This window comes from Pteropus vampyrus, unplaced genomic scaffold, assembly GCF_000151845.1.
Source record: "Pteropus vampyrus isolate Shadow unplaced genomic scaffold, Pvam_2.0 Scaffold36, whole genome shotgun sequence".
Classification (NCBI taxonomy): Eukaryota; Metazoa; Chordata; class Mammalia; order Chiroptera; family Pteropodidae; genus Pteropus; species Pteropus vampyrus.
Genome location: NW_011888817.1, coordinates 9,439,268 through 9,465,797, shown reverse-complemented (window position 1 = coordinate 9,465,797; position 26,530 = coordinate 9,439,268). Strand labels below are relative to the sequence as shown.

Sequence of the window (26,530 nt, the reverse complement as noted above, 5' to 3'; positions counted from 1 at the left end):
CAGTGTGTAGCAGTTGCTGATCCCCTCACCCAGCCTGGGGCTGCTTGTATCGATCGGGCTTTTGACCCTATAATGGGTGGGATGGGGGAGGGAGGCACAGACGATGGCGGACGAACATGTGACTGACTTTCCATTTGGCAGTACTCAGCAGAAGAGACCCACTTTGAGATCCAGTGCTTTCAGTAAGGTGAACATTTGCCCTTCTAAATGTGGGCCCAGACCACCACCCCGTCCCTCCCCCATTAAGAAGCAATACCTACAGCCAAGTTTTAATCATTTAATTAACACCTTTGAATGAAACAGAACTTTTTCATGTGTCTCACTCAGGCTTCAGGGGAGAAGGAATGGATTGTACAGACATATCAAAGACTCAAAAATTTAAAGAAATATATATATATATTTCTCTAACATTTTTATGGAAATTAAAAATCAGGCTTTTGATCTCTCCGTTTGCACTAGATCAAGCTTATTTACCCCAGAGGACAAAGAATGGTTGCTTCTTCTAGATCCTCCCTTCTCCTTTGTAATCTGTCTCACCCAGTGGAGAAATAAGCTCAGAAGATTCTGAGGAAGGAGCTTGAGTAACATTGAGAGGGGAAAGGAGGGAAAGAATTCAAACTCCCTCCAGCAGCCCTGGAGCTGCTGCCAAGACCTGGTTTCATGGAAGCTTTGGCCCGGTCCTCGTTCCCACAGGTTTGGATCAGGAGCTGAGCAGAGCAATGCTTACTGACCATCTTCTTTCCCCAACTCACTGGGCAGGTGCAACATGTACCTGCAGTCCTCCATTACCCGAAAGGCAAGAGAAGAACATTGGTTTACAGCTACAGGGGAAAGACGGTAATGAGAGAACCAGAAAAACCTGGGCTCCTACCACATCCCGTGTTCCCAGCTGTTTTTCTGGGAGGGGATCAATCTCCTTGGTGGAAGGAAAACAGTTAAAAGCAAGGTTCCTTGCCAGACTCAAGCCCAAGTCACTGTGGAGCCACAGAGAACAATGGGGAAGCCGGCTTACTTCAGCCAGCAGGCTCAAAACAAATGTTAAAATTCCTGGAGAGATCAGTAGTAGAGGCTGAGGTCTAGTGGGCAACCAACCAGCCTGCTCCCTCAAAGCACTGAGTGCCTCCTTCACTGACTAGGGAAGAGTCTGGAATAGAATGCACTTTTGGCTTCCCATCCTTGTCATTCAGCATCAGCTCCTCCCAGTGGAACCACCTGTGCTGAAAGGCAGCTGCAGAAAGGACAGGCACCAAGACAAAAGAAACATCAGAGAAGGAACTCTGCAGGGCCGTATCTGGGCCCACTGCCCAAATAAGCTCTCCCCCTGCCAGACCTTCCCCTCTGTCCATCTCGGTACTCCCTGCGGAGCTGATAGTGACACAGCTTTGCCACAGCCCAAGGGCTGCTCCTGCCTCTTAAGCGCTGTGACTGCCCACCCCAGCCTGATCAGGTGAAGCACAAGGCAGATACTTGGCATTGCCAAGTGCCCCCGAGATGACTCCCTAGACTATTCTGCTTTCTGAGGACAGAATCTGTGGATCTCCTGATTCTTTCTTCCCCTACCCATTTGGGCCCTGACAGTCTCCCACTTCGTCCCCTGCATAGAGCACCTAACAACTGCAAGGCAGGAGAGTGGTTGGTGGTAAGTTGAGGTACACGAAGGTTAACCCCCACTGCACCTTTTGTGCTTTGGAATTCCACAGCCTCGCTCCTGCCTCCAGCCTAGAGAAGCTTGTGCGAATACAATGACTTGCCCACCTCCAAGAACTAAGGAGCAAACTATGGGAGAGAGGGGATGGTCCTAGCTATGGGCTGGCTACTGGAGACTGATGATGCTGCTGCCAAGTAAACAGACCCCTGGAATGCGGCTTCATGGACACTGAAGGATGGACACGCAGCCCCTTTCCAAAAGTGCTTCGATCCTGGACTACAGTATGTGCATGATTTGGACATGAAAAAAAAAGAAACTAACTCAAGTGAGGTGTTCTGCTCTGAACTCTGGCCTCGGGGCCAGCAGGGGGCGCAACCACCCATTCTCACCCACTACCTCCTTCAAGATGAGGCTAAGGCCAAGACTGAAGTGGCAGCCTCTAGAGGTGACTCCATTCGGAAAAAAGGCATGAGCTGGATGACTTGGAGGACAGGGTCAACACCAGGCTTGCATAAATATTGAAGGCCATGGAGGTTAAGGCTGCAGGCAACCTCTCTATTAGGTTAAGTGTCTGCCGTATCCTCTCATCCTTGGAGCTGCTCAGGTCCCTGAGATTATATTCCTGGGATGGGTCAGCAGTGCCAGTGAGGTGCCTGGTGGTCAGACCAGCTCTTTCTGTGGGTCTGTAGGAAAAAAACACATTCAGCAAGGGTGGTCCTGGCCAGTAAGAGCCCAAGAAACATCCTCACCTCACCCCCTCAATTTACTGACCACGCCAGCAGCACTGAGCTAGACACTTCACAAACATTACCTCTGATACCATGATGTAGGCATCATTGCCCTACACTTGACAGTGAGGAGCTTGAAGCTATATACATTTAAATGGCAAAGTTGTAATTCAAACTCAGTTCTGACACCAAAGCCCCATGCACCATGCTCCTTCACTGTAGTTCAAGAGTGACCATTCACCTTTCCCAGGCATCCTGAGGCCAGAAAAGTCTTAAAAGACCCAAGAGCAAATCCCTTACGGTGAAACTTAGATACCTATTCCCATCACCAGTGACTGGACCCACATCCCATCACTGCCCACTGTACCTGAGCCAGGCGGACCCAGCTTCTGCTCCTCTAGGCCCACCAGCTGCATGACACCTCCATTCTCCGATGGCTCCCCCTTAGTCCTGTCCTCGGCATGAGGGAGCCCATTGGTGGGAGGAGCAGTAAGGGGCTCAGCCCGAGAAAAGCTGGGTGAAGTGGAGGCGGGGACTCCCACAGAGGGCTTGCGGGCCACAGGTGGGGGAGCCTTAGGTGGCTTCTTTGGGACCTGGAGTGGCCGCTGCTCTGAGATGCTCCGAAGTTCAGCTACCAGATTCCGCTGGAGGTCAGCCTGGTTCTCAGGGGACACGGGCCGCTCCAGCTGCAGCTTCTTAGTGCCCTTGGAGAATATGAAGCTAGCCGTAGAGGCAGGGGACTGGGGAGACCGTGGCTCTGGCTCAGGCGGCCCATTAGGCTGGGCACTCGCAGGGCCCTCGCTGGCAGCCAGACTGGAGGCCTTGAGTCGGACAGCCGCATGGAGCCCTGAGGAAGGGGCAGGTGCTGGGCTTGCTCGCCCTGACAAGGCCCTTCGTAGTGGCTTCTGGGGGGCTGATGGCATCGTTGTTGGGGTTGGAGCCACTGTGGGAGCACCCACAGAACGCAGCCGAACCATCTGCAGAAGTGAGGGCGTAACCAGGGGTGCACTGGCATCCTCCCTGGGAACCCCATTGCCCTTGCTGCAGCCCACTGGTTCCTTCTGAGGGAGTTTGGCCGGAAACCCTGTGACAGAACCAGCAGGTAGAGCTGGTGGAACTGGAGGGTCTGTGGTATCATGGGGCTGAATGTGGGGAGAAACAGTAGCTGAGGAAGGTGAAGCAGCCAGGGAGCTGACAGGGGCCAGGAGTTCTGAAGGGCCTGTAGGCTCAGGGCCAGTCACAGAGAAAAAGGCCTCCTCTGGTGGGGGGAAGTCAGCCATGGACAGGTCCTGCTCCTCAGGTGCAGGAGGCGGGGGTGGGGGCCAGCTGGGATCTTGGAGGGGCTCCTCAGTAGTCTGTGGGGCAGATGGGGTCTCTTCAACCACCTCTGGCTTCTTTGTGGGTGGTGGGGGTGGATGGTAAGATGGGGGTGGGGATGGTGGGGGTGACCGGTCTTTAGAGGGAATGGGAGACTCCTGTGGTGGGGTCAGGTATGTCTGTGGAGTCGGAGGGGACTTGGGAATGGCATCAGTGGCAGAGATGGGCCCAGGGACCACAGCAGGGGTAGCCAGAGCAGGGGCAGCTTGGTTAGAACTCTTGGGCTTGGAGGGAGGTGGAGAGAAGGGGGCAAGCACTTTGGGGTGAGGAGGTATGACAAACCTGTCACCCGAGGTGGTCGCCATCTGTGAACCAGAACGATCTGAGGGGGCTGGGTCAGAAGAGGAGGAACACAGAGATGTGAGGGAGGAGGAGACAGAAGTCCCAGGAGTTCGGAGGGAAGTGACACGCTCTGGTTTAGGGGGTTGGACCTTGCCTGGGGAAGCAGGTGCTCCTGCCAGACTCTTGGGAGGGAGAGTAGGGGTACCGCTTTGGCTTGAGTATCCACTGGAGGGTGAGAGAGTCCGTTCTGGGGAGCGTGGGGGACGCCGGGAACCACCCGGAGACAAGCCAGGCACCCAGCTGCCTGCTGAGTTGGATGGACAAGGTGCTGCTCCTATCCCTTCTGACCCGCCAGTGGTGGGAGGCCGAGGCAGCTGTGGCTGCTGCTTCCGCTCCGGCTTGGGAGGCAACCCCAAGGGCCCATCAGGGGCTGCTGAGCCCCGCTGACGGAGCGAGTAGGTCCGGCAAGGAGGTGGTGGGGGCCGTTTCATCTTACGTAGGGACACACTCCGGCCGGACAACTGCCCGCTGCTTCGAATACTGACAGTGTCCGAGGCCTCAGCAGTGCTGCCCCCACTGGGAGAGCCCCTCCCGCTGCCCCCCTGAGGAGGGGGTGCCCCACTATTGCTAACCACAGAGCCCTCTGGCCGGCCCTCAGAGCCACCCTTAGAGGAGAGGGTGGAGCCATCAGACACAATGGTGTCGGAGGACTGAGAGTGGCTCCAGGTGTCACTGGAAGAGGAAGGGTGGCGGCTGCGTGGCTGTGGGCTGGAAGCCGAGGAGAAGCGGCCCAGGGAGCGGACGGAGGCTGGGCTGGCCGAGAGCAGGCTGCAGCGGCTCAGTGTGCGTAGGCTGCAGCGGCCCAGGGCCACCACGTCCACTGTGGGTGGCAGCACAGCATGTGGGATCAGCTTCGACAAGTAGGTGGCCTGGGGTGAGATGGACATGGCTGGGCTCAGGGGCTCTGGAGGCCCTGCCCCTCCTGTCAGTCCAGGTACTGCTAGGGACATGGGCCGGGTCGTTGGTGGGGGCTGGGCGCCTGTGGACCGGCCAACAAAGGTGTCATCCCGGTAGACGCGATTGATGTGGCGCTGCAGCATGGCCTCTGCTTTGGCCCCAGCCTCTGCCTCTGCCTCCAGCACCTGCAAGGATACCCGGACCCCTGTTCCCGAGGCCAGGCCCGCCGGGCGGCCGTCCACTGTGGGAATTCGTACGGCATCCCGTGGACCAGGAGGCCGAGGAGTACCTGGGGCCTCCCGCTCATTCCGCAGGCCTGGAATGGACAGGGAGGACGTGGGCATCAGCAGAGGGGTTAGCCAGCACTACTCACCAACCACCACCACCCGCCTAACCCAGGGCTCACCGAGTTCCTTCTGCACGTGCTGAGGCAGTCCTAGCACTGTGCTCCGCCGTTCCCTCCGACGCCTCCCTGACTTTCCAGATGATTTGGGAAATGAGTCATGGGGTCGGAAGGTGGAGCCTAGGGGTCATTCCAGGGGAGAGAAACTGTTAGAGCAGGTCTCAGGACATTCCGCAGAGCGATACTTTTGTAAGATATTAATAAGAGCTCTGCAAAAAAAGATTTCCGGAGTCAAGTAGGCGTGGACAAAACTAGGTTAAACAAAGCTAAACATTTCTTCTTTAAGACTTCTAGAAGGCTTTACTAGGTCAATAATGATAACTTCCATTCAGTGAACACTTATTATGTGTTAGCATGCTAAACACTTGGCATGCATTCCAATAACAGAAGCTCAGAGAGGTTAAGGGTTGGGCCAAGGTCACACAGCTGATATGTAGCAATACCAGGCTCAAACCCAGGTTTCCTCACTTAACTGTCCTGTTTTGCGGTTACTGTGCATCATGACTCTCCCAGAGGACACAGGGTACTATGTTTCCTGAATTCACTGATTTGCAGAGCCTTGAGAAACACTAGATTAGGAGGAAAGGGGGAAGCTGCAGGTGCTGAGACCCAGATGGTGTCCACTACCCCTCTCCCCTGTCCAAAAATCCTAGCTGGGGAGCAGACACCTTTGCGCTGGATCATCTCCGAGCGGATGGAGAGAGCATCCTCTGCTGTGGAGCTCTCAGTGTACGATGTGGTCTGGCTGCAGAAGGAGATGCTATCTTCATCCGGCCCCATCCGAGAGGACTGTTGAGGGAAGAAGGGGATCAGGCCCTGGCCTCAGACCCAGAACCACCTCAGAGGCCTGGGTAGAGCTTACTATTGCCTCTTCGGGGCTTCCCTCTGGAATTTCTTACTCAGATTGCCCCCAGCATCACCTAGCACTGAGCAGGCAACAGCTGGACTACCCCTTAGGGGTCATCTAGTCCAGCCATTCAGGATACAGGAAGGAAGCTAAGATCCAGAAGGGTTCAGAGACATACTTGCCAGGCGTCAAGCAGGGAGGGAAGAGTAGAGTCAGACTGAGCTGAAGGCTCACCTGGAGGCTCTGGGTGTCTCCATGGTCCCAGCCACCCTTGTTCAGTTTTTGTTTTTCTGGAAGATACCAGAAAGGTGTGTTAGGCTAGGCCTCTCACCTTGGGAGCTGAGAGTAGCACTGGAGGGGAGGGAAAGGTCACCTTGGTGCTGTAGGGAACGGAGCCCCTCCTGGGCCTGCGTGTGCAGCTCTTCCAGGTGAGGCGGTCGCCCACTGGGGAAGAAGACATTGTCCTGGTGCTCATCCACTACAGACCCTGGCCCCTGACCAGGCCCTACACTTAGACGTTTGTCGCTCTCAGCCTTGGCAGAGCCTAGTGGGATGGAAGAGGAAGAGAAGTGAGGCCTGAAGGCATCTCGCCCTGGGGATGCACAGGCACCACAACAAGGGCATTCACAGTCCCCAGACTGTACACGGCCCCTGCACACACATGTAATGCCCACTTCCACCAATCTGTACACACAACCCACAGTTCTGGGGTACACACTCAATACACACAGGGTGCCATGTAAATATACAAACTATACCCAAGCATACAGAGACCTGAGTACCCACACCACAGAAAGGGCCCCATACAGGACACCTCACCCAGGGCACATAGGCCCACCATACATGCGTGCAACACAGGCTGTAGTCTATATACACACCTGCAGACTTCAGTATGTGTGCAAACAAAGCAACCAAGTATAAACACATCTGCGTACCCAAGCTGCACACAGGGGCCCCCACAGAGCACTACCCCAAGTATACACACAACACCCACAGCCCCCAGTCTGCACAAATACAAACATTACCCAAACGTACACACAACTGTGTATCCACACATCACTCAGGGCCCCATGCAAGACACCCCAGTATACATACAGCCCATGGCAAATACATTTCTCTTATCTCCAGACCCTGAGCTTCACTTTACAGAAAACACACACACACACACACACACACACACACACACCCTTTTTGTATACACCTTGGCCCAGGTCCAGGCAGAAGAGACCATGGGACATTAGGAAGGGGTGGAGGATAGCAGGGGTCATAACCAGATTCCCAGGAAGTCTTGGGGGGCGGGGGAGGACAAACCAGGGATTTGGCCTCTTAGGTCCCCTACTCACCCATGGGTTGTCCCTTAGTGGAAGGATAGGCAGGGGATGGGAGAAGAGGGACCAAGGCCCCTCTATCCCCAGACAAGGCAGCTCCAGCCTATCCCAGGTATCCCCTGCTCCTGCCCTGACGCCCCCCAACAGAGCCAGGGATCTATTACAAAGGATCCTGTTACCAGCCCCGCCCGTGGGGAAGTTGGTCATCTAATCCTGGGAATGGGGGCCTGTGTCAGCACTTTGCAGCCCTAGCCCCCCTTTAAATGGAACCCACAACACAAGCAAAAAGCACTGGGTTGGTCATGCGACCTTGGCAACACCTTGTACAGGAGCAGGAAAATAAGCCCTTTAAAGGGCCTCGCCCGGGGATCAGGACCTTAAGTTCAGACACCTGCCCTTTCCTCTCTCTTCAGCCTATTCTTCAACAGCCAGCTCCTGCCCTGGGAATCTGCAGGATTCCCACTAGATTAGAGCTAGAAAGTCTGTCAGTGATCATCTCACGTAATCCCAATTTTATAAATCAGGAAACAGGCTCAAAGAGGAAAGGTCTTGCCTAAGGTCACCAAGCAAATCAGAGTCAGACTAAACTCCAGAACTAAATTCCAGGTTCCCAGAGGGGACTCCTGGATCACAATCAAACTGGAGACCCTCTGGCCCCCCAAAATCCCAATAAACTCTGGCTCCCACGTCTTAATCCAGGCTTGAAAGCCCAGTTCTTAGGAGAAGGAAGTTGGTACAGGCCCCTTCTTCCAAAATTTCTCCACCCCGACACCTCTAAACAGGAATTCGCTGATCCTGCTCCACAACTTCCAGAGGCATTACTTTTCCCTCTAATCTGCTCCCCAAGTCCCTTCCACACACACACCTGGGAGGGGATGCACTGCCTCTCAGAACCAAGATGTTGGGATGTACCCAGCAAAGTGTGAGTACACCTGGAGGAAGGCAGTCTCGCCCAAGGACTGCAGGTTTCAAGGTCAGAGACACCTGGATCCATCCTCCTAAACACATGCAGGGCCCAGACAAAGGCAGCGGCAAAGCAGCTGGACAAAGGCACAGCGGCAGCCAGAGGAGTCTGGCCTCATTACTGGGCCCCATCCCCCACCCATTACCCTTCCCCAGCCTTGATCCCCCATTCGACCTAAGGGTCTGGCAAATGGAAGTGTCGGGGGGATCCCTCCTCTCCAAACCCCGCAGCCACACCCACTCACCCTTCTTCTTAAAGAGCCCGAGGAGCGCCGGGAGGTGGCGGCCCAGGAACACCACCATAACTGCGGACGCCACCGTCCCTACCCGACCTCTCCAAAACGCCAGGCAACGCCTTCACCACAACCCAGCGGTAAGAGATGCGGGTCCACCGCCCGCCCGCCAAACTGCAGAGCAGAGGAGGGGGAGGGGCTGCTCTCCAGGTCCTCCTCCCACCTTCTCCACTGGTCCCGCCTCTCTATCGACCCCGCCCCTCAAGTGGAGCGCAGGGGCAGGAAACCTCTGACTCTGAAAAGGAAACTGAGGCCCGGAGTGTGTGGGTGCTCGGCTCTGGTGGACAGTATGACTAGGAGGGCTGAAGATACTCAGTTCCAGGGGCGGACCACTAACCACGTCCCCAAGTCCATTTCTCAATAGTCAGGAGCCAGAGCTAAGGCAGAGCTCCCAGCTGCCAGATGGTAGGTAGAAGAGCCACTAGACTAGACTAGACTTGGCATGGTGCCCACTTCTGGCCTTCCTGTCTGGTGCCGGGTAATTCCCTGGGGAAGAACTCAGAGCATGGAGCAACAAGGCAGAAGATCAGGATTGCCTGTGGGAATGGCAAGGCCATTGGCAGAGGCCCCTGCAGAGGTGGGGGCCAGCTCAGGGAGATGCCCAGAGTGGAATCACAGTGGCTGATGTGTATGTTCAGCCCCACACTTTCCAAAGGACTTTCTTCCCACTTTGGTAATGTGACATCAGAGAAGCATTGTGAACTAACTCTCCAAGGTCACACTGCAGAGGCAGGACTTCAACACACACCTACTGCTCCTCCAGCCCAGGATTCTTCTCACTGGCCTTACTCTGTGACTCAATGACTCTGCTGGATCATCAGGCAGAGAGAAGAGAATTAGCAGAGAAACTGTTCTTTGGTGACGTGAGGACAGTTAGGGGAGCAGTACTTGGAGGAAGTCGGGTCCAGGTTCAAATCCAGCTCTGTCACACACACATCATGACCTCGTAAAGAAACAAAGCCAATAATTCTTCTTTTTAAGATTATTCTATTGATTCATTCAATCGCCTTATTTACTAAGCTAGTACTAGGGGCTATAATTAATGTAAGAGGACTTTCTCTTGTTCATCAGTATAGGCAAGTGTGAAGACCTTGAGGCAGGAGTGGTAGGTTTTCCAGAACATTAGCCAGTGTGGCTGGAATATGGTGAGCAAGGAACAGAATGGCAGGAGATGAAAGGACAGGAGCCAGGTCAGGCAGAGGGCCCCATAGGCCTTGGCAGAGCCTGGATTTTATTCAGAGCCCCAGGAGTTTGGTCAGTAGTACTGAAGGTAAAGCTGGGTAGTAACGGTGTTAAAAGAGATCCTCTGGCAACTCCAAAAAGTGTAGCTGAGACCCTGGCAGAGAAAGTCTATGAACTATAAAGTGCTGTCCCCCAAAATTGCCCAAGGACATCCCTCTCTAACACCTTTCTCTGAGTTCCTAGGTATCTAAGAATTCACAGTGGGTCCCATGCTGCAAGACCCCTCTGCAGCCCCTTCCTCATTTCCTGCCTCACCTCTCAGAGACCACTCAAGTAGACAGTGGAGCCTTCACTGTCCGGAAAACAAACTTCTATGGAGGTGGGTAGTATACATCTACGAAACATTGAAATCTAAACAATCTTAAGAAGTAGGCACTTTAATCCTCATTTTATAGATGAGGAAATGAAGGCCAGAGAGGGCAAGCATTATAAAGCTGGTAAATGGCAGGGTAGCTTTTGCACTCAGGACAATTTGAATCTAAAAGCTATGCTCTGTCCACTGTATCAGCTACAAACTTGATCGACCTTCTGCAGAAGGACTGAGGGACCCTATCATTGCCACAAATTCAAGGTTTCTTGACCACATCTTTCCCTCCTCACTCCCACTTGGGCCAGACTCATCCACCCCTCTTATTAGTCCCACTCAAAAAGAAAAAGAAGTAGACCAACACTTGCAAAATGATTAATTCACTCATGCCAGGCACCATGCCAGGTACTGGTGGAAAGCAAACATCTTTGCCCTCATGGAACATATGATAGCTCTTTAAGGCAGGTACTCTCCTGGACCTGTGAGGCTCAGGGAGCTAGGCGATTTCTCAAGCTCTGGTTGGCTCCAAAACTGGAGACTTTAACCATGCAGGACGAAGTCGTCTTCAGCTTCCCCCTAACCAGGTAAACAAGGGCTGAGCTCCTAAGTCAGGAATGGGGCACATCAGCTCCTCAAGGTCCCAGGCCCAGGGCTGAGAGTCAGGGACACAGCTGCAAATTCCCCAGCCAGATCCAAGGCTCTCACTCCTGATAACTGCTTGGTTGCCCCAGCAACACCGCTCCCTCCACCCACCCACAGCTTGGCCAGAGCCTGAGGCCTCTCTGGGCCACCAAAGACATAGGTCTACACACCTGTGGGAGGGGCTCAGCAACCTGAGTCTCGGGTGGAGGGCAGGTACCTCAGAAGGAAACCCAGGCCCAGAGAATAGAAAGAGCTTTCCCAAGGGCACACTTAAGAAGAGTCCGTGTTCCAGGACCTTCTGCTCCAGCAGTCCAGAGGTATAGCCTGAGCCTCCCCTCCTCCTCCACCTGCCTAAGGGAGGAGGCTTCCAGGATCTGAGAAGACACCTTGCTCCTGGCCACGCCCCCAACACTCAGGGCACACCAGGAAGCACACATTCAAGTTCCGTGAGCTCAGATTCAGTCCACTAGCTAGGTAGGTGGGCAACACCTCCAAAATGTCCCATTGGACACTCTCGGGACCAGGTCCACAAAGCACACCCAGGCCACCCTAGTCCATGTCCTCCTCATGCACGGGCTAGACTGCAGATTCACGCAGGGCTCTGCCAGGTGGTTGTGTGTACATGAAGGTAAGTGCGTGTACCCACCACTCTGGGGCTTTCCTAAGCCTGGGGACAGGGAGGAATCAGGGAGGGAGCCCCCGCTCCCAAGGCCATGCACGCGTTTGTGCGCATGCGTATGCTCTGTCTTGGCAACATCCTCCATGGGGTGAGGCCTCAACCTGCCCCATTCCAGAGCAAGGGGCGGGGGCAGCGACCCGCCCACAGCTAGGAAGGCCTGACTCAGGGGAGAGGAATGAGGGGGGAGGGCACAGCTGCCCAGGTGGCCTTGCTCAGGAGCTGGAACCCTCCAGATCTGACCTGCAAACCCCTCCCCGCCCCTCGTTTGACTACCGCTGGCCAGACCAGAAGCCAGGGTTCAGGGTGTTCAGAGGCCCTAAGTCTCAACCCCTTGCTGTACTGATGGACAAATCAAGACCCAAGGGGGCCAGGGCCTTCCCATGGAAACAGAACCCAGAGCATATGCAGATTTTATTCTCCTAGAGCCAAGACAAAGGGAAATGAACATAATAAAAGCTTTGAGGTGGAGGCACTTTACAACTCTCAAAATACTTTTTCTTCTACAGTCTGGTACACCAGAAAGGTTGGTGTGACATTTCCTTTTTACAAGAGCACAAGGAAGGGCCAGAGAAAGTGACTTGCTCAAGGTCATCCAACCAGGAAGTGCCCTAGTCCACATTCAAACCTAGGTCTCATTACAAACGCCTTAATACTACTAAATCTGAGTGAGTTAAGGGGAGTCGCAGACATCAACCCCTGTCCAAAAATGGGGAGCTCTGCACCATATCTCTGCAGAAGGGGAAACCCCTGCTTCCTTCCCTCAGTGGGAAGCCCCACCCCCACAGGGGCAGAGCTGACAGGCCGGTTCTAAGGTAAATATTGGGGGGGGGTGCCTCGGATAGGGAGGGGAGGATCCCATGCCACAGGCGCCTAGGGGAACCGAACCGGCAGTAGCTCAGGGAGAAATTAGCTACAATAATATTAATAAATGTCATAATGAGCTTCCAGGTCAGTATCTGCTCCCAACAATGATATAATAATCTCTTTCGGTCAGGGTGCAATTCTGACTTTCCACAGCCCTTTCCTTTGTTCCTTAAGGCATGATTATCCTCATATTATAGATGCTAGAGAGACCTATATTCAGCCACCACGAAGCCAGGAGAGGGAAAGGCTGGGAGTGAGAACGTCTAGATTCCGGACCTTGAACAAATACATCAGTCTCTCTGGGCCTCAGTCTCCTCATCTGTAAAGTGGAACTAATACCCACTTCACAGAGTGCCTGAGAAAGTTAAAGCCACATAACCAAGTGTAAACACAAAGTGTCATTAGAGGGAGCCTCTGTCTCTGAGTGTGGGGGTAGGTAAAGGGCCCTCTCAGGCCCTTCTGCCTCTCCAATTACAACACAAAGATAATAAACTAGCATGTATAGAGTACCAATTGAGATACATGTGGTCTCACTAAATCCCCGCATCATTTCCCAGAGTCAGTGACTTACCCAAGGTCACAAAGCTAATAATGGGCAGAGTCAGGATGTGAGCCCTCTGACTAGCTGCAAAATCATGTTCTCCTCATGCCACCAGAGCCTCCTATCCCACCTACTCATAGTGCTCTCTTCAAATCTCAAGTGGAGTTAAGGACCATTATTAAGATAAGGTCTGATAAGGGACACTTAACATAAGCTCCCTATCAGGCCCTCAGTGACTTAGCCCTATCTGGCAGCCCTGACCTCCCTGTTTGGAAAGGAAGGGAATTCTGAGCCCAGACCAGATATACCCCCTGCCTGGGGAGTCAGGAGTCCTAGGTCCCACTGCCCCTCAATTGCAGCATGATCCTGAGCCAGGCACTGCCCTTTTCTAGGCCTTGATTTCTTCATCTGTGAGGTGAGAGGGTTGGAAAAATTATCTCTAAAGAGCCTGGGGCATGTATGCTTCTGCCCCTAGAAGGAGGGCAGTAGTTCCTCACTTTGAGTCAGGGTCTGGGGAAGCAAGGGAGTTCAGCTTATTTCAGATCCCTGGGACCACAGTGGGAAGCCCAGAGCTCCCACACGTAAGTACAGACATATAGTTGATCAGAAGTCTCCACCCAGGAAAGGGGGAGGAGACACAGGAAAGAGCTAGAGGAGGTAGATAAGAGGATAGGGCCTTCTACCAACTGTGGGACTTTCCAGAGACCCACGGTGCTCTGCACCGGGTCCAGGGACAGGGATGAAAAGAATTCCAGGTGTGGTCTCATCCACTAAAGACTTGGTTGTTCCCTCAATCTCGTCTGTAAGATGGGAACAATAAACCCTACCTAGAAGAGGGCCATGTGTAAACCTGACAGGACAATACATGGGAATGGTGGGGGGCAGCACGTTGATCTCTGAGATCTCAATTCACATCCTGTACCAATCCCCCAAACTGCCCAGGACCAAGTAAGTGCCCAGGGCCTGGGGAAGGGAGGGTTGGATAGGATTCCTGTGAACCAAGGCCAAACAACCCCAGCAGGTTACAATATCTAATAGTGGGGAGGACTGTGGAATCCACCCTCACTCTCACTCTTCGCCCATGGTCCAAGGGTAAGTGATCCATGGGACCAACCCTTCCTGGAATCTCAGTTTCCCCTCCCACTTCCCACTTACTCCCTCTCAGAGCCCTTGAGGTTTCCATGCTTAGTCCTCAACCCCCTGCCCCCACAATGCTTCCTACACTTGTGTACCCCGCAGAGTCCAAATCTCTCAAGGCCCTAGGCCTTCTTTGCAGGCCCTTCAATAATAAGAGGAAACCCATCTATCCCTAAAAAGATTAAGGGCACAGGTTTTGGAATCTGAGAAGCTTGGATTTTAATCACGCACAGTTCAACCACCTCCTTGCTGAGTGGCCTTGGACAAGTGACTTCACTTCTCTGAGCTCCAGCTTCCTCATCTGTAAAATGAGAAGAATAGTTTCTAGCTTGTAAGGCTGTGGGAGGACAAATGAATTAATTGGTGTAAAGGATCTAGCATAGGGCCTCCTTTTTATCTCTGTTATCTCTGCTATCATCCCCCAGCTAAGCAGTCTCAAGCACAGAGACTTCACAGCCCTATCTGGCCCTAACTACCAACATCTGATTAATTCCAGGTCCTATGACTTCTGTCACCTCCTCCACAGTGCCTCTGTAGCTGCCACTCCTCTCCACTCCTACAGCCCCCACCCTGTCCCCAACCCTCACCTCATCACCTCTTCCCTGAATTACTGCAACAGCCTCCTGGCCGCTCTCTGAGCTTCCACTCTCACCACCCCACCTGCCAACCTGTCCTGCCTGCACCTGCCTCCACCCCAGAGACACCACTTTCTTCTTAACACACCACTTTCACAGGCTCCTCCCTTGCTCAAACATCTGCACTGGCTCCATATTGCCTATAAACTCTGCCCCTTTCTACTTGCCTTGATTTTCCCTCATCCTCTCACAGATTAATCAAATGAATAAGTACTCAAGCCCCAGTACCATACCTGGGTCTGTGACACCTGAGGCTGAGGTCAGGGAGGTTTTAGAATCCTCAGTAAAAGTAAAACCAAAGGGACTGAAGTTTGCATTCACAACAGAACTTCTCCCAGGCACCAGGAAAGAGCCTCAACTACTTTTTCTCTCCAATCTCCATGCTAAGTCTCAACTCCATGCCTTTGCTCACCATACCCCAGAGATGAAATGCGACCCTGGCTGTGTTCTCTCACTTAGTCAACAATTCAGGACTAATTCAATCCTGCAGTTTCTTCAAAGACCAAATTAAGACCACCTCCTCAGTTTCCTAAAACTGACCCCAACCTAAAAGCCTTTTGATATATGGCCTAGAACAGTCCCTAGCCCCCGCACTTACTTCTGTGTTGCCTTGACACTGCGCTGGTTTCGTAGGAACACCTTAAAGCCTGGTTGACCCTTGAGTTGCAGCAGGAACTGGAAGAGCACAGCTGCTAAAAGCCCTGGGCCCCTTCCTTCAGGGCCAGCGTGCAGGAGACTGTAAACACAGCCCTCTTAATCTCTCTCTCCCCACCACAAATGGTCACAAGTCTGGACCCACAGTTGGTTCTCAGGAAACCATCAGATTAGAGTGACCATGGGAGAGCAGATGAAGAGCCCCAGTCCCAGCCCCATCCACTTGGTGCACATCCCAAGCAGACAGCTGAGCAGAGCCTGGATTTCAGGATTGCTGGGACCACGAGTCTCCTGGAAAGTCCTGGAGTCTCTCATCAACCCACTTTCGGAAGAATCCTCAGAACTTAATTAACCCTTTTCCTATTATTATTATTTTGATTATTATGATTTGTCTTCAAACCACTGCAGACAAATGACCTTGGGCAAGCCCATGTTCTCTAGACCTCAGTCTCTTTATCCACAAAATGGCTAGCCAGTCTGTAAGGGTCCCAAGATGTCACCTAAGCTAAGCCCCCCCTAATTTCACAAACAGCACCCCCCCAGGAGCCAGGGAGATCCAGAGAAGTGAAAGCTACCTGTTCAAGGTCACTAGAGTCCATACCACAGCCACACTGAGAATGAAGAACCCCCAATTCCTAGCCCAAGCTCTTTCTATGTCGCCCTGCATGGAGGGATGAGATCATTAGGCTCAATTCAGAACCTCTAGGAATGTGGGCCATCCTAGGAAGACAGGGGTGGATTCTCCCACTACAGAAGAGAACCCCCACCCCACCCTCTCCCGGATTCTCTCACTCCCAATGACCAGCAGGTAACTGCCTGTGTTGGAGACCCCTTATCTTCCTGGGAAAGTGGAGGGGCAGGGGAGGTGGATCCCCCGCCCCACCTCTACCCCATCTCTGGATCCATCAGGTGAGGGAACCATGCACCCTCAACAGCCCCTTCCTTCAACACCCCTTGGTACTCTGGGGGATACCTTTAACTGCCGCACCGGCTGAGGGAAACCAGGAATCCCTCTCTAAGCCCTGGGGTGGGAGGCCTTCCCCATTCTCCCCCACCCCTTGGAGGCTGGAATGTGACCCGCGGAGGGATCCCGCAGCACGCCGGGAAGGCTGTGTTCCAGCTCGGTGGCTGCACTGAAAGAGGGGAGATGCGGCAGCGACCACAGGGACCGCGGGTGGGGGGAAGGGAGACGGAAAGGCAGCGGCGGAGCGGGTGGGGGTGGGGAGGGAGCCCAGAGAACCAGTCCGACTCCCGATCGTGCCAGATGGAGGTGGCCCTGAGCTTCCAGCCCCTGGCTTCCTGCTTCTTCCCTTCACCTTTTTCTCCCCTCCCTTTTGCAAACTTTCAGCCAGTTGGGGGCTAAAGCCTGGGAAACAACTGTAAGTGTGTGTGTGTGTGTGTGTGTGTGTGTGTGTGTGTGTGTGTGTGTGTAAGTGCCTTAGCGTGTTTTTCTGCCTGAGTCTGAGTCCGGTTAGTTGTGCAGTTTTGAACTCGTATGTACATCTGTGTGCCTAACACGTTGGGCAACTGTACCTACATGGCTGTGGTGTACGACTGGGTGTCTGATTCTGCGCGTGTGGTGTAGTTCGAGTGGCTCTGTAAACCGTATACATATATATACACGTATGTACCTGTGTCTCAGGATCTGTCCATCCTACAGCAATGGTGTTAAGTGTGAATGTGTATGTGATTTTGTGTCTGCATATCTGTACATCCGAGTGGGTGTTGAGTGACTGTGTAAATTGTGAACATATACATATGCCTCCCGTGGGCATTCGTATGTCCGTGTGTCTCTATGTGCATGTAAGGAGTGGGGTCCGTGCGGGGGATTCCCGGCCCTCCACACTCACACCCGCCAAGCCCCGGGAGGGGGCAGCAGCGGTGGCGGCGGCTGTGCAGGGAGACCCTCCTCCCCGCCTGCCCCGCCCCCACTCCCAGCCCCTACCTGCCGGCCGCTTCGCGGACCGCCCGAACCGCCAGAAACTGCGGGCCCGGGGGCAGCTGGGGGCCTTCCTCTTGTGGTGTGAGTTGCCCATGGCGGGCGCGAGAGCCGGCGCGGGAACCCAGGCGCAGCCCAACCAGCCCTGCCGCCGGGCCCGCAGCCCCGGGAGGCAGGGAGAGAGACGCGCGGGCGGCCACCGCAGACGCCCCCAGCCCCAGCTCGGCCACGCCCCCGGGCTCTGCGGCCAATGGTCGGGCCAGAGGCGGGCCAGGCGGAGAGGCGGGACCTGACGTCTGCCCCGTAGGCTCCGCCCCCCAGAACCTGGGAGACCATCTGAGCCGACCCGCCCAGAGCGCTCCGGGAAAGGTAGGGCCTATCCAAAGGTGGGGCTGGCGGGTCGCTCGCTCTCTTAGCCCAAAGGCCACCTATCTGAGGACTGCAGTAGAACCAGGATAACCAGGAACCAGGCTCCAGACAGCCAGGGTCCGGGGCCCTGCTGCTGCTAGGGCCCACATAGCCACGTGTCACGTGTCTATGTGTGCATCTCCTGTCTGTGCCTGTGTGTACAAATGTATCGATCTGACTGTATTTCTGTAGTAATGGTATTCAAAATAATAGTAGCACCCTTTTATATAGTGCGTACTATGTGCCAGGCTCTGTGATAACGGCATTCATACATTATTTCATCCACAAAGCAATTATGTAAGGTAGGTACTTTTATCAGTCCCATTTTACAGAGGGGAAAATTGAGGTTTCACAAAGTCACCTGACTAGCCCAAAGTCAAACAGCATTAAGCTACAGGGCTAGGACTCAAACCCAGACTGACTGCAATGCCCACTAATCCATGGTACCACCCCTCCAGTTTATGCCCCCGCATGACCTAGAAGGCAGGCATATAATTGGGCATCCGTAGCTGTGTGCTTGAATGTGGCTGTGTATATATCTGTGACCCTGAACATATGGGTTCCTTTCTGTATAATCATCTGTGTGTGACTGTGTGCCTACATCCATATCATTGGGGTCTGATTTCAAATGTCTAGATGTGTGTTTTTCTGTATCTGCCTACATAATTGTTACTGTCTCTCTCAAAGTGACTGGGTATCTCTGGTTTTATGTATTTGAGTGGGTAACAGTCTGCCTGTGTGAATATAGGTGTGAATATGTTTATCTATAAATTGTGTAATTGCATGTGCTTTTGTGTATCCGTATGACTGCAATTATGTTTATTGAGAGTATGCCCATATCTACATTTGTATGCATGTGTGCACATAAGTTTAAGTAATGGAAAGTATAATGCGTAAACATATGTAAAACCACCCATGTCTGTGTGCATCTGTAGATCTATATGTCCTTCACGCATCTCCCCTTATACAACTCTTTGTTTTTCAAAACCCAGGCCAAACTTCGCCTCTTCTGAAAGCTTCCAGACCGCCAGGCTGCCCCCACAAGCACCCTTGTGCCCAGGGAACTTCCCAGAGCCCCACAGTCTGGGCAATAACTCTCCTTTACCATCATTCTGCCCTGTCTCTCCAACTAGGGGCAGCATGGTGTAGCAGAGAGAGCGCTGGGCTGGGAGTCCAGAGCCCTCAGTTCTAATCCCCATATGGCTCATACTTTCTGCCACCTGGGCAAGCCCCTCCACTACACCATGCTGCCTCTTATGCCCAGTGGCTCCAGAACACCCTGTTCCTTTCCTACAAAATGGGAGAGTCAGAGCCAATCTCCTCCCCCATAGGCCTATCTCTTGCTAAGAGTCTGAGGCTGACAACAGTGCAGCCTCTGAGGGTCTGTATTTTATTCATCTATCCAGAAAATACTTGTTGAGCATACACTGTATACCAGGCTGTGTGCGCAAGGCTCTCTGCTTTGCACAGAGAAGAGGGTCCTAGTGTCAAAGCTGGAAGAGACTTCAGAGATCTGCTAGCTCAATTTCCTTAGTTTACAGATGGGGAAACCAAGGCCCACAAGGGGAAAGGTGGTATGGAGGAACAGAGAGAATACTCAAGGGTAAAGTCTAAATTCAGGATGAATTGAGTGAGGACAAGTATGGAAAGGACCTTGGAGGATGTCTGTGTAGCAGGTGCCTTGGCCATCACAGGAGGCTGTGCAGGAACTGCCCCCGCCCACCAGTTCAACCTCATCTCCAACCACACCCATCTCATTCTCAGAGCTCCAGCTACACAAAACTGCTCGCCACTCCCCAGTACACACCTCCAGACTTACACATACTCCTTCCTCTTCCACCTTTGCCTGGAATATTCCTTGTTATCCTCAAAGCCCTGCTCCATAGTCTACTCCTCCATAAAGTTTTCCTTGCCCCCACTCCTCCCCTAGCTCAGTTCTCCATATCCCATGGGCATCAGTGCTGCCTGCTAATATAGACCTGTTTACAACTCAGGGCTCCCAGCAGTTGTCTCAAGACAAGTTCTTAGTAACCCCAGGTTCAGCCTAATGTCCCGCACACAGTAGGTGTGCCATACGTGTTGAAGAGACACTGGTGGAGGTAGAGATGGTGGGGCTTGCATACTGGTGGAGGTGGAAATGATGGCACTTAAGTACTATTGGAGGTGAAGAGGCATGGGCAGGAGAGTCCAGGGCACTCTTCCAGTCTTACTTTCTTTAACTACAAAGGCTTTGTTTACTCCAGGATCCTGAAGGAAGAGAACTGCCCACAGCCAAGAGCATGGGAGAACCTGGGGTAGGACTGGTGAGAAGTAGGTGGTATGAAAGGTGTATGCACCAGAACTCTTAGGACCACAAGACAGGGCTTGAGTGCCTCGTGACCCTCTTGGAGAATGGTGGTGATGGCCTCACCTGGCTAAAGACTGGAGAAGAGGGTGTCCTAAGCAGACAGGAGGCCCTACTTGGAGAAGACCTCACCAGCAGCCTCCTGGGAATCATGTAGTTTGCCAGAAGATTTGGGGTTTAAACTCTTGACAAGCTGAGCTGTCTGTCTCCTTTCTATGTCAAGCACAGAGCCAGGCACCCTATGAGTGGAGCTGACAGCCTTTGATGAACCAGCCCCCGAAGACAGTGGACACAAGAGCATAGAGTACAGTGAAGTATAATAATTGGGGAAGTAGAGATTTCCCCCTCCTGCCCAAGGAAGCTGCTTCCATCTACTTCCTTCCCCAAGTCAGCCAAGGGGCCGTGAGGTCTGAAGATGGAAGGTGGAGGTGTATATACCTGCTCTCCCCACCCCACCACATTCACTGTGGCCCACATAATAAACAATGCCTCCTCTCATTAGTTTTCAGCAGCATGTGACAGGCCAGGAGCAGCTGAGACAGCTTTCAGGGTTTGGGGAAAGGGGGATTTCCAAGGGGCAGGTGGGTGAGGGGAGGCTCTCCCTTGGCCCTCTGCAGACAACAGAGTGTAGATTTTTCTCACCCCAGTTCAACAAACCTTGCTGGCAGTCCTGCTTCGGGGACAGGAGAGGGAGAGATTAGTTGGGGGAGGATCCCTCCAGCCTGAGGGGATTTCCAGGAGAAGGCTGGGGTGTGTGCCATGGGTGCAGATTCTGGGCATCCACAAGGAGGGAGAGAGAGAGGCAGCTGGAACCGGCCCTAGGAGTTATCAGAGATAAGGGCAGAGATGGAGGCCTTCTTGGCCTCAGCTTCCTGCTCATCTCATCCCACCCCTACTAGAGATACCTCTCTGGGATGGGATTTTCTATTTGAAATCAAAACAAAGGAGTGGGGAAGCTGAAGCCAGCCTGGCAGGTATGGGCACCTGTTCTACCTCTAATGCTGGCTGGGTGTATGACCCTAAGCAAGTCACTTCCTCTGGGCCTCAGCTGCCCATCTGCATGTGCAATGAGGGCTCCCTCTGACATCTCAGGCCATCAATTCTGAGTGTCTAGGATCCCAGGGGGCCCATATCATCTATCACCCAGAGCCACTTAGTGCTGGGCAGGGCAGAAGGGAAAAGACAGTCAGTCAACTTAGCTCCTGCCCTCAGTGTTCAGAACAGTGAGGTATGCCAATTCTTGTGCCCCACAGGGCCCAAACAGCCAGGTGGTCCCAGCCCCCAGCAGGTACCTTGCCTGATTCCAGCGCTGCAAAACGCTCAACCCCAACTTCTCCAAATCCTTCCATTTTAGTTCACATGTCACCTCCTTAGGGAAGCCATCCCTGATCTCCCTGGGGATCACTGTTCTACCTCCTTTGTCACCTTTTTGACCCTTAATTGCCTCCCTGACCCTGGTTTCTGCCTCCCTCAAATTGTGAAGTTCACGAGGACTGGGACTTTGTCTCTCATTCATCCCAGGACAGTGTCTGGCACAGAGTAGGTACTTATACCTAATATTAAATATTTAATAAGTATTTGTGAAATATACTAGTGAGGCTCCCTCTTTCATCTGGACCCAAGACAAACAATGCCCATCCCTGCACAGGGGCCTGAAGGAGGTGGACCCAGACTCCTCTATAGAAGTCATTCTCCCATTGGATGATACAGGCCCCTTCCTCAGCAAGGAGAGGTAGCATTATTACATTGCACTCTCCTTATCCACCTTCCTGTGATATCCAGGCCACTGGGTCTCAATGTGTTATCTATGAGCAAAAGTAGGCTCTCCTTTCCTGGACATAGCTCCCACCCCTATACCTCTAACCCCCATCAGCCTGCTCTTTCAGCCCATTCTCAAACCCATAGAATTCTAGAACTAGAAAGTATCTCAGCGGCCATAAAACCCTATCTTTGTCAAGACAGGCCATGTCTGGCCCAGAGTAGGGCAGGACTTGGCCCAGGTCATACAGCAGAGCAGAACTCAATCTCAGGTGTCTGCAACCCCACGCCAACAGCAGGTCTCTCTAAGTGGCCAGAGTTCATTGGATTAAATCTGCTGGGCCTGGCAGGGTGGCTCCTGAATTCTAACTATCAGTATAGGAGCCATCAGCATTCCCACCCCCAGCCACTGCCCACTCCCCAAAAGAAAGCTTCAGGAGGGCTACAAACTCCTTTCTCCAAAACTATTCCTATCTAAGACAACAGCAGTTACTGCTCTCCAGAGTCAGAAACACATCCAACCTCATATTGTTTTGTTAGAAGTATGGCATCTGGTGGCAGACTGAGTGCTTCTGTCACTATCATGCTGTGAACATCACTTCCATGCAGGTGGGGACCTTGCCTGTCTTGGCCCAGGTATTCACATTACCCAAACAGTGCCTGACACTATATAGTAAAGCACAGTTCCCCAACCTTTTTGGCATGAGGGACTGGTGCTCCTATGAAAATCTAATGCCTGATAATCTGAAGTGGAGCTGAGGAGGTTATGCTAGCGCTGGGGAGCGGCTGCAAATACAGATGAAGCTTTGGCCATGCTACCCGCCGCTCACCTCCTGCTCTGCAGCCCAGTTCCTAACAGGCCACAGACCAATACCAGTCCGCCACCCGGGGGTTGGGGACCCCTGTAGTAAAGAATGTCTTTTTCAAATGAATGAACCTGAATGACTCTAATCGACTTACTTTCCCCCTCCAAGCCTATTTCCTCATCTATAAATGGTAATAACTGCCCACCTCCCAGGTTGTGAGGGCAGGGGAAACACTCATAAAAACACCTGGCCATGGTCTGGCACACAGCAGCCTTCATGTTACTTCTCTTCTCCTTCAAATTAGCCAGCACCCTGCCTTCCTTCCACACCTTGCTCACCTCTACCAGAAAGCCTCCCCTGATTACTGGACTCCAGTTCTGGCATCTGGCCCAGAAATACTTCCTCTCCACACTGGACTAGAATCCAGCCGATACTTCTGGAAAATATGGATTTTCGTTTGTTTGTTTACCTTTACTTATGCCTGTGTCCTTCTGTTGGACAAAGGTAAGACTCCATCTTCTGCGGATCCCCCCCACCCTCCCCGGCCTCAATAATCATCACCACAGGTATCTGAGGTGTAACCAAGTGAGTTGTTTTGCAAATGTGATCATGATGAACTTAGCTAATGTCAAGTCTTTAGCATCACAAACGCAGAAACTTGCTACTGTCTGGACCATGCTCCATAGTTCATGAAGCATGTGCATGTCTGTTATCTAACTTGATCCTTGAAACACCCCTGTAAAGCCCAGATTTATCATCCCTATTTTACAAATAAGGAAATTGAAGTTTGGAGGCGTTAATAACCTGCTGGTATCTCGTGGCCTGAGAGGAGCAGACCAGGGCAGCAGAGTTGTCCTGTCAGCTTCAGAGCCCATTCCTTCCAGACTGGGTCCTTAGAATGCTTAAACTTATAAACACAGTAATAGCAATGCAATCCCTTCCATTTCTATGGTGTCTTCACTTTTATATAATTTTCACATCCTCTCTTGTGAGAATCTTGGAAAAATAGAAAGGTCACAGACCCATCAAGGCAGTGTCCAGCCAGAGGGTCACTCCTATGAGAAGGTCTCCTCTCTTTCCTGAGACAGTAATGGAATCAGTGAGACACAGGGAAGTTGCTTGCCCAATGCCACCGGGCTTGCTAGCAGCAGAGAGCGGATTTGAACTCTCCTTTGCCTGACTCGGATACTCTTCTCACTCTATTAAGTTCCCTCACTTCTCTCTGGGCCTTTTCTTATCTGTAGAATGGGTTGGATGAGATCTTTAAGCCTTACACACCCACTGGTCTTTATCCTTGAGACAGCCATGACAACTGCACCAATTTGGGAGGCAGATAATTTTAGTTCAAACTCCAGTTTGGGCAAATCAATCACTGTCCCTGAGCCTCAATTTTTTCATCTGCAAATGGGCTCAAATGAACTAATGGATACAAGGCTCCTGGCACATACAGAATAATAAATAAATGTCAGATGGCCTCTCTTTTTTTCTAAGTCTATGCAGGACAGCAAGGGGAGCAAAGAGAGTCCTGGAAGATACGTGCTCAAAATTCTAATCCAAACTCAGTTTTCCCATGTTAATGAAGGGGAATCAGATTAGCAGAGCCAAGACCTGCAACCCTGGGTCCTTGGTTCAGAGGTTGGGATAAGGAAGATAACGAACTTCTCAGCAAAGGCCCTTGACCCTCCAGGAATTTTCTGTATATCCCTCCTCCCCATCTCCGCCACTCTCTATTTGAATATATCCCCCAGAAAGAGTTAAGCCTTCTTTGGGCTTCCCCTTCCTGACCAGCAGTGCCAGTGGAGATTAAAGAGATCAGATTTATTTCTCTTAATAAAGAGAAAAGAAGTAGAGCCAGGCAAGTGACACGGAAACAATTGGAATAATAGGAGGTTGGAGCAAAAGGGAGCAGTACTTCCTCCAGTCATACCTGAGGCCACCCCCAGACCTGTGGAAACAACAGCCAGGGGCAGAAGAGGTGTTTTCTGCACGTGGGCTGAAATCAGGCTGACCTACTGCCCAGAAAGCCCAGTGCTACCTGATAGCAAAATATAAAGCAAGGGGAGGCCTGGCCACTGACCCAATGACCTCTAATCCAAGCTGTTGGAGCAGGGGCCTATAAATCAGCTTTTCCATCCTCTGCCTGCCTCCAGGCTGGTCTCCCAGGGGAAAAAGGTCCGCTGCCGTGAGGTACATCACTAGCCTCCTATCTCCAATCTTGACAGTCTGACCACAATCCATCCTGCTGCAATTCTGACCCATGCCCTCTTGAGTGAGATAGGGAAACTTCAAACTGAATCCTAGTGGCGCAAGCCTGGGACAGACCCTGGAAACAGCCCTCACCCAAACCCTCCCTCGAGGCCTAGCCCAGCCACCCCAGCACCCTACTTCTGTTTGTGGCTGAGCTGCAGGGGAGCAGGGCCCTTATCCAAAAGGAAGATGAGGCCGGATGCAATCACACAAGAGGCTTTTCACCCTCTTCCTGATCCCTAAAGTGTTCCTTTAATTCGCCTCCAGAGAAGGTGGTTAAAGGACACTGGGAAGGTAAACACAGGCAGAATGGGATGGGCCACACACACCGCCATTTCCTCATTTCAAGCATGGCAGCAGGAGCATAGTAAAGGTGGACTTCTGAGCATGGCAAGCCCCAAGGGAGCCCCACCCTCTTGCAGAGACTCATAACCTCCCCTTCAAACAGAAGACAAAAACAGAGTGGGAAATGAGGGAAGAACCAAGCAAGTGGCCAAAAGAAAAGTAACCCCAGCACATATGGACCAAGTCAGCCTCCCCTCTGGCCGCCCAATCATCAGGCCAGGGGGAGCCCAGAGGCAGGGAATTATCTGTTGTATTTTAAGTACCCACCCCAGCCCAGGTACAGCCCCTCTTTTAATTTGGGCCTCAGTCTCCCCCATCTCTAAGCACACATCCAACACTGGTATGTTTCTAACATGACTGGGGGAAGTTGTGAAGGGGAGGGGCGGTTGGTTCACAGCGGTGAGCTCACCACCCCAAAAGGTGGATGTTTGCAGTTTGGCCCAAGTGAGTGGCGAGGGGGACCAAGAGGGAAAAGCTAACACTTAAGAACTTAAAACATGCTATGCTCCATGCTAGGTCCTTTGTGGAACTCAAAACCCAGATCCACCTAGCCGGCTGAAACACCTTTTGAGTGCATTGATCTTTCAGACCCAGAGGGACTCCCACCAGAGACGCAGAGCCACTTGCTTCTCCCATTGGCCCCAGGCCAGAGTCAATCTCTGACCCCCTGACTCAGCAGAGGGCAAAACCTGGGTGAGCCTGAGGGATGGCGGCTTGCCTCACCGTCCCAAGAGCCAGACTGCCAGCACTTCCTGCTTAAGCCAAGGGATCCCAGCCCGAGCCAGGGGTCTCCTCTCCCTAGAGTGGGACAAGGCTCAGGTCTAGGAAATGCTGGGGGGTGGCGCCGACTGGGGCTGCTCAGGTTCTTCGCTGCCCCAGCACCAGCGCCTAGGGGCTCACTCTTCCCCCCTCCCAACAGCCGCGGACCCCCAGCAGAGCCACCCTAACCGCACCCTGGGCGCCGCCCGGCGCGCAACCCAGGTGCCCCGCACCTTACCTCGGCCTTTACCCTTGGCCCTCTTGGCCTTGTCGTCCGCTTTCTTGGCCCGGAGGGCGGCAGGTTCGGCGCCCTCCGCCCCCGCCGCCTTCTTCTTGCGCCGCTTGCCCCGCAGCCAGTTGAAGGCGCGGCGAAGGCCAGACGCGCCGGAGCGGGACT

General features: G+C 52.9%; 1 protein-coding gene and 1 long non-coding RNA gene across 3 annotated transcripts in view; one reads left to right on the top strand and one right to left on the bottom strand.

The window, feature by feature from the left end:
• Nucleotides 1-263: 263 nt before the first annotated feature.
• On the bottom strand, nt 264-17,686 carry KIAA1522 (KIAA1522 ortholog). Of its 2 annotated transcripts, XM_023529303.1 has the most exons (8): nt 8,779-11,704; nt 7,444-7,479; nt 6,616-6,786; nt 6,477-6,532; nt 6,064-6,184; nt 5,399-5,515; nt 2,744-5,308; nt 264-2,331 (listed from the first exon to the last, which is right to left on the bottom strand). In XM_023529303.1, the coding sequence occupies exons 1-8, from the start codon at nt 8,834-8,836 to the stop codon at nt 2,309-2,311; spliced, it is 3,147 nt and encodes a 1,048-aa protein (XP_023385071.1). In that variant the 5' UTR covers nt 8,837-11,704; the 3' UTR covers nt 264-2,308. The 2 variants fall into 2 exon arrangements, with proteins under 2 accessions (XP_023385071.1, XP_011356168.1); XM_011357866.2 differs by lacking the exons at nt 7,444-7,479; nt 8,779-11,704 and adding an exon at nt 17,473-17,686.
• A 97-nt stretch (nt 17,687-17,783) lies between these two features.
• Nucleotides 17,784-26,530, top strand: part of LOC111738199 — a 12,340-nt gene continuing 3,593 nt past the window's right edge. The window contains exon 1 of the long non-coding RNA XR_002779756.1: nt 17,784-17,835. This is a non-coding gene — a long non-coding RNA (uncharacterized LOC111738199). The remainder of the gene's footprint in view (nt 17,836-26,530) is intronic.

Bases quoted from the DNA above. Each gene is read 5' to 3' on its own strand.
- KIAA1522 (XM_023529303.1), bottom strand. From the start codon at position 8,836: ATGGTGGTGTTCCTGGGCCGCCACCTCCCGGCGCTCCTCGGGCTCTTT. The intron at 6,185-6,476 runs GTGAGCCTTCAG...TTCCCTCAACAG, and splicing joins GAGACACCCAGAGCCTCCAG to TCCTCTCGGATGGGGCCGGA. The intron at 5,309-5,398 runs GTGAGCCCTGGG...TGTCCATTCCAG, and splicing joins GCACGTGCAGAAGGAACTCG to GCCTGCGGAATGAGCGGGAG.